The 6,622-nt window shown below is 33.8% G+C and overlaps 1 protein-coding gene across 2 annotated transcripts; it reads left to right on the top strand.

The window, feature by feature from the left end:
• The first annotated feature begins 625 nt into the window (after positions 1-625).
• LOC146572520 (ecto-ADP-ribosyltransferase 4-like) lies at positions 626-3,576 on the top strand. 2 transcript variants are annotated; one of them, XM_085276745.1, is made up of 5 exons: positions 626-716; positions 1,337-1,400; positions 1,502-1,592; positions 1,683-2,401; positions 2,700-3,576. In XM_085276745.1, the coding sequence occupies exons 3-5, from the start codon at positions 1,533-1,535 to the stop codon at positions 2,776-2,778; spliced, it is 858 nt and encodes a 285-aa protein (XP_085132871.1). In that variant the 5' UTR covers positions 626-716; positions 1,337-1,400; positions 1,502-1,532; the 3' UTR covers positions 2,779-3,576. The 2 variants fall into 2 exon arrangements, with proteins under 2 accessions (XP_085132871.1, XP_085132870.1); XM_085276744.1 differs by having other exon boundaries at positions 653-716; positions 1,271-1,400.
• The last annotated feature ends 3,046 nt before the right edge of the window (positions 3,577-6,622 follow it).

The raw sequence follows: 6,622 nt of genomic DNA, 5'->3' as shown, positions 1-6,622 counted from the left end.
CACATCCTCGACAGTGAAAATAACAAATAACACGTTTTACAGTTTAGAGTAAAATTCCAATCATTTATATTTCACCTCTGTAATATTCTGGATATTGATAATTGGAGCTTTTTGTATATATTAGAGCTATTTCTTATATTTTGTAAACTTTGTAATATATTGTATTATTTAATTTAGTTCAGTCTGTTACTGTTGTTGTCTTGGAGCAACTGTAACCACATAATTTCCTTAGGGATTAATAAAGTAATCTGACACTAATTTCAGCAGAGTAATGCATCTTGCTACAAACTAAAAATGGTCCAGGAATGGTTTGAGGTTCACAATAATGAGTTTGAGGTGTTGACTCAAACTCATTTTTTTAGTCAACACCACAGTTGAGCATCTGTGGGATGTGCTGGAAAACAAGTCCTTCCATGGACATTCATGTCAAAATATATGCGAAATATATGAAACTATCTAATCTCTACGCCTGGTACTGCTTGAATCCACAGCACTCCCTCCTTCCTCTTACTCAAACTGAACAGTTTTGCAATACAAAATCCTGTCAGAGTGCTCTGCAAACCCAAGTTTTAGCATGCATGTTTTACTACAAAGCAAGGGAGGGCGTGAGTGGAAAGTAGGAAACAGAACATGATCTTGCTCAGCAGGAATTTACTCTTAACAAGCACCAGAGAACAGTGGAGAAAACAATTCTACATACAGTGGAAAGTCATCAGGTATGTGTGCACTAAAAAGTGTTTAGTTTAGTGCTTAATTTACCAGCTATATCATATGAAGAGTATCAAGTGATTACTTCACTAGTACTTTATAAGTTTATGTTAAGAAAAGTATTGTTACATTTCTTCCATGCTGATTGCTGACATGTCACAGTGAAATGTTTATAAGTTTATAAGATCATGATACAAAGCAAAAGCATGTAGTGAGGTTAATGTGTTAAGTTACTGCTCAGTGTGGACAACAGTACTGTGAGCTCAGAACATCACACTGTAACTTTAAGATGTCCAACTAGGGCTGCTGGAGTCTCCTGTTTACTTTGGATAAAGGCTGCACAGAAGAATTACTGAGGTATCTGGCCCAATCAGCTGTACTGAAATTATGTTAGAACACAAATAAATTATTGCTGGTTTAAAGGGGCAAAACTATGCAACCATTACTTGGTCTGTAAAGCAGTTTACAACAAACCTGAACAAGCTTAGAGGAACTGGGTAGCTTACTCAGGATAAATAACTGGACAACTGGTCCCCCAGTGCCTTTTTACTTCCTTCCACAGGAAAGACTAAGAAGTTCTATTGTATGACATCTTGATTCTTTACTCCACACCCTGTGTTCCCTGCAGTACAGTACAGTACAATACAGCCTTTTTGTGAGTTGCTAACACAAGTTTACTCTTCTTGCTTCAGGTATGTGCTTTTCAATCTTTCCAACATTTAAAATTTTAAACTTGTTTCTGGATTGTGTAAAGTGTTAAAGAATTTTTTTCTGTCCACATTTGATCCTGCAGTGCTTTCTTTCAGAAGAAGAAGAGAACAAAAATGGGGTGCAGAAGAAAAGTGCTTCTTGCTGCAATAATTTTCATGCTTGTCTGCTATAAAGTAAGAATTGTGTTTAAAAAAAATATTCGAAGGTTAGAAAAATTATACATTTAAAAATGTCTTTTTAAATGTGATACACCTCACTTAAAGGTGGCCGCAAAGGATACAAGATTACTGGATGTCCAAAAGACCACAGATGTTGTAGATGACCAGTACAAAGGATGTCGTGAAGAGGCCATGAAGAAGTTCATCGAGTCAGACGTGTTAAAAAAAGAACTAAGCAACAGTGAAGGATTTCAGAAAGCGTGGAATAAAAGTAACGAGTGTTCAAAGCAGATCCCTGGAGGAAGAAAAGAGCATACTGCTGCACTTTCAGTCTATCTTAAAGGAGACCAGCCTTTCATACTAACACTGAACAAAGCAATAGAGACAATGGGTGGAAATGTTAGCATCTATAAAAACCGATTCCAATTCAAGTCTCTTCATTTCCTGCTGATGGACTCCATGAGGCTGCTGAAGCCAAAGGAGTGCAAGAACTTTTATGTTTTTCGAGATGGTAAAAACAAACCACAGAAAGGCTCCACAGTGAGATTTACAAGTTTCACTTTAGCTTATTCAAACTATGAAGAGCTAAAGAGACTTGAAGATGTCAATGAGAATACTATTTTAAATCTCACTTCTTGCTTCTTTGTCAACCTGAAAGACTATGTGTGCGGTCAAGAACAGGATGAAATACTCTTATCTCCAGCAGAAGTTTTCACTGTGCAACGAGTGAAAACAAAAACTACATCGGATGATGACGAATACCTTGAGATTGTTTTAAACCACTCAGGACTGAACAGCTCACACAACTGTTACATGTTTTCACGGTAAGGTTCATATTCTCTCAATTAAAGTGAAATATTTTTCATATTAATTTCACAAATTTTGATCTTGGAACTGCAGTGTGGTGTTAAAGCTATAAATGTTTACCATTTAAAGCACATGAAAACATTTCGTATGTCCAGCTACTTAAAAATGCATATGTATCTCAAATAAATTATAAATTTCAACATTTTCTGAATCTCAGAGGTTTTACCATCTGGAAATGTATCATGTTCGTGTTTTAGTAACTAAAAAAAAGATTTTACAGTAATCCCCCTCTCTGCTTTGTTTCCATGTCTTCAGGTCTCCTCCAGCTGCTGTCTCCACCCTGTGGCTTGTATCAGTGCTTGCGGCCTCATCTTTGTTTTCTTTAACTGCTTAGTAAGAACATTTTCCTGAGTGTTATCATCTACAGTACTGCTTTGTTTATTCATTTTACAATTTGTTGGCACTTTATTTGGCAGATTGTAGTATCTATCAAATAAAGTTTTAAAGTAGGCTGCCAAAATATTATCAAATATTCTTTTCTGCTTGTCATATGTTATGAATTACAGACCCAATTCACATATATTATTTATGCATGTGTTTATTATTTCTTGTACTTGTGTACTTTAAAAGAATGAAAACAAATGAGAGATGGGAATTACTTGCAGCTGTTCCAGGATAAATTGAGACTGAGTATTGTGGAGCTTTAACTCCTCACAGCAGGAGTGTTTCCAGGATTTTTTTAATGGGCTGTCATGAGAGGACTAAAAACAAGGCAGAGTGGCACATAGAAAATCCAAATAATTGAGAAATTTAGTTTTTAGGTTCAGAAAATTGGTGTAGACCATGCTGGGTTGTCACATGTAAATAACCTGTGAGTCTGACGGATGAACTGAATCTTTGAACCAAAAAATAGAATTTAGAATCTTAGGTATCAGTTTTCTCTCTTTCTTTAATTAATCTGTGAATTCATCCATTTTTACATTTTTGTCAGTGAACATTTTCTAAGTTGAATATTGTTTACAACTTCCTTCAGTGTGTATATATCTGTAAATTACTAGCTCACAAGTTTTAGAATGCTTTTTTTAGTCGTTACAGTCAGCAATGCTCTCCCTCTCAAACTGCTTGTAAAGACACCACGCCTCAAGGATTCCTTCTGTTTCCCTATCAAATAAACAACATGCAAAAATCAAAAGGCTTTATAACAAATTTAATGTGATCACACAAACATTTTACCTACAATTAACGATTTTTTTTGTTTTGTTTTTACAAATATACACATTAAGTCCTACTTCCCCAAATTAAACACCATAATACGTCACTCACCCAGTAGCCGGACAATAATTACTGTCTAAATGTAACACTCATCATTAGACTTCACATTAATGACACACACAAACACACATTCACACTGTAAAGGCTAAATATGTCTTTTTTTTGTATTCATGTGTGAGTCAGCAGCAAAATATTTAAATATTATAATACATATTATTATTATTAACAAATTACTTACATTAATACCTACATACTGTTAGAACACCTATATACAGAAAAACCACACAGTTCACACGGCACATGCTTCCTGCAACTACATCAGCAAGCACTTGTGAATTAACATGTACAAACATGAAACACAGGTAACATCTGAACACCTCCAAAAACAGTGTCACTAAAACTGATTTAAAGACATTAAAGTCAGTAAAGCAACATTACTTTTGATGCTGAAGTTGATCAGAGCCACTGAGATCTACAATGATGTCAAATGTGTTAATGTAATCAAAACCAACAAGAGAAAATGAATTTTTTTTAGACCTTTTATAAAAAGTTCTCACTTTTTACCTCTGGGTACTCAGTAATGGAAATATTTAAAATTCTTTGTTATGCATTTATGAGAAATTAAATGTAGTCACAGTTGTATGGTGTGATTTAGTGCCTTCCCCCACCCCCCAAAAAAGGAAAGAAAAAAAAAAACCACCACATTTGTAATTTCTCACATGATCACATAATTCAATTTATACACATACGCCCACAACATTCATGTAGACAAAGCAACGAAAAATATGAAGTTTTGACATTTTATTAACAAAAATATATTCAGAAACATGTCATAATAAAAAAAATGAAACTATTAAACATTTTAATGACTGGAAGGCAGTAATAGTAAAGCAAAACATTTCATAGTTATATTTATTCTAAAATTAGAATTCATTCATTCATTCATTTATTTATTCATTTTCAGGCACAACAAATACCTATATTGAACATAAAATACACAAAACAAAAAACAAAACTTGCCTGAAAAAGGAGTGGGACGAAGAAAACTTATTAAATCCCACCCCTATACTCACTCATCAACAAAAAAAAAACAATAAACTTCCCGCAGCTACGCCCATCATTGCATACAGACCCATCAACAGCCCCGGGCAGATACAAGCATCTAAGCGGCAGCTCGCAACCAACAATTAGAGCCTTCATAACTGAATACAGAATATATAAATTATAAATTGCATTACCACAGGTAACAGGCAGTAATAACTACAAGTAACAGACACACATACATATACATACATATATATCTACACACACAAGTACATATATGTACATACATACGCACACTTTATTTTTTATTTTTTATTTTGGAATCCATACCAGCAATGGTAAGAGGACAGACATTACAGAGCACACTAAAACCCATCATTGAGTATACTGTGACCAGACCAACTGTTTGTAGAGAAATTTAAATCTATGAATATTTTTGCATTGTTTCAATTGTAAACTCAGACTGTTCCAGATTTTCACACCACATACAGACACACAAAAGCCTTTACGGGTTGTTCGAGTTCTGGGTAATTTGAATTCTCCAAAGCCTCTCACATTATAAACATTATAAATCTAGTTTGTAAATTTGCCGGTAAAAGTTTAGTAAAAGCTTTATACAAAATTATGGATGTATTGTAATTAACCAGATCCTGGAATTTAAGTAACTTTGCCTGAAGAAAGAATTTGTGAGTATGATCTAGATAACCAGCCTTGTGAATAATACGCAGTGCTCGTTTCTGTACTGTGACTAATGGATTAGTTGTATTTTTATATGTATTTCCCCACACTTCCACACAATATGTAAGATATGGAAGAACCAGGGTACAGTACAGAGTACGAAGTGCATCTTTATCAAGGAATTGTTTCACTTTGTTCAAAACTGCGAGGCTTCTAGAAATTTTGGTTTTTATGTGTCTGACGTGGGGTTTCCATGAAATTTTGTTATCAATTATAACTCCCAAAAATTTGTTTTCACTCACATTATCAATTGGTACACCTTCAATAATAATTGGTAATTCTATATTATATTTTAAATTACCAAAAAACATTGCTTTAGTTTTATTTATATTTAATGATAATTTATTTATGTCCATCCATTTTTTTTATTAATTTTAGCTCCCTGTTTACAGTCATTACAAGATCAGTATAATCATCGCTACTGAAAAATATGTTGGTGTCATCTGCGAACAGTATGAGTTTAAGTACTTGAGAAACATCAAAAATATCATTTATGTATACGTTGAAAAGTTTTGGTCCCAACACTGACCCTTGGGGAACACCACATGTAATACCAAGTTTCTCTGAATGGTAATGCCCTATGCTAACATATTGTTCCCGACCTGTTAGGTAACTTTTTAACCAGTTACCAGCTTTCCCTCGAATACCATATCTTTCCAATTTATCCAGTAAAATTGAGTGATTGATTGTGTCGAAGGCCTTTTTGAGGTCAACAAAAATACCAACTGCATATTTATTTTTATCCAGTGTATCAGTAATTTCTTCTACTGCCTCAATTATCGCCATTGAAGTGGTTCTTTGCGTTCTGAAACCATACTGACCAACATTTATTATTTGATGTTTTTCAAGGAATTTTTCTAATCTTGAATTAAAAAGTTTTTCTAGAATTTTTGAGAATTGAGGCAGTAGAGAAATAGGCCTATAATTGGTAAAACTGTGTTTGTCATTACTTTTATATAGTGGTATTACTTTCGCAATTTTCATTTTTTTTGGAAAACAACCGGACTGAAATGATAAATTACAGATATATGTTAAGGGACTAGCAATATTCAGAATAACCTGTTTAACTACAGACATATTTATGTCATGATAATCCATTGAAGACTTACTTTTACATTTTAATGTGATATTTATTACTTCTTGCTCATTTGTAGCTGAGAGGAACAGTGAAAAGGGATTTGATT

Source organism: Mchenga conophoros, linkage group LG6 (genome assembly GCF_057382185.1).
Source record: "Mchenga conophoros isolate Kocher_MC1m ecotype Shallow Benthic linkage group LG6, M_conophoros_male_GT1.1, whole genome shotgun sequence".
Classification (NCBI taxonomy): domain Eukaryota; kingdom Metazoa; phylum Chordata; class Actinopteri; order Cichliformes; family Cichlidae; genus Mchenga; species Mchenga conophoros.
Note: the sequence above shows the minus strand (reverse complement) of the source record. Positions and strands in the feature narration are given on the sequence as shown.

Excerpts from the sequence above, each read along its gene's own strand:
- LOC146572520 (XM_085276745.1), top strand. The coding sequence starts at position 1,533 with ATGGGGTGCAGAAGAAAAGTGCTTCTTGCTGCAATAATTTTCATGCTT. Across the intron at positions 1,593-1,682 it reads TCATGCTTGTCTGCTATAAA|GTGGCCGCAAAGGATACAAG; the intron begins GTAAGAATTGTG and ends CCTCACTTAAAG. Across the intron at positions 2,402-2,699 it reads AACTGTTACATGTTTTCACG|GTCTCCTCCAGCTGCTGTCT; the intron begins GTAAGGTTCATA and ends CCATGTCTTCAG.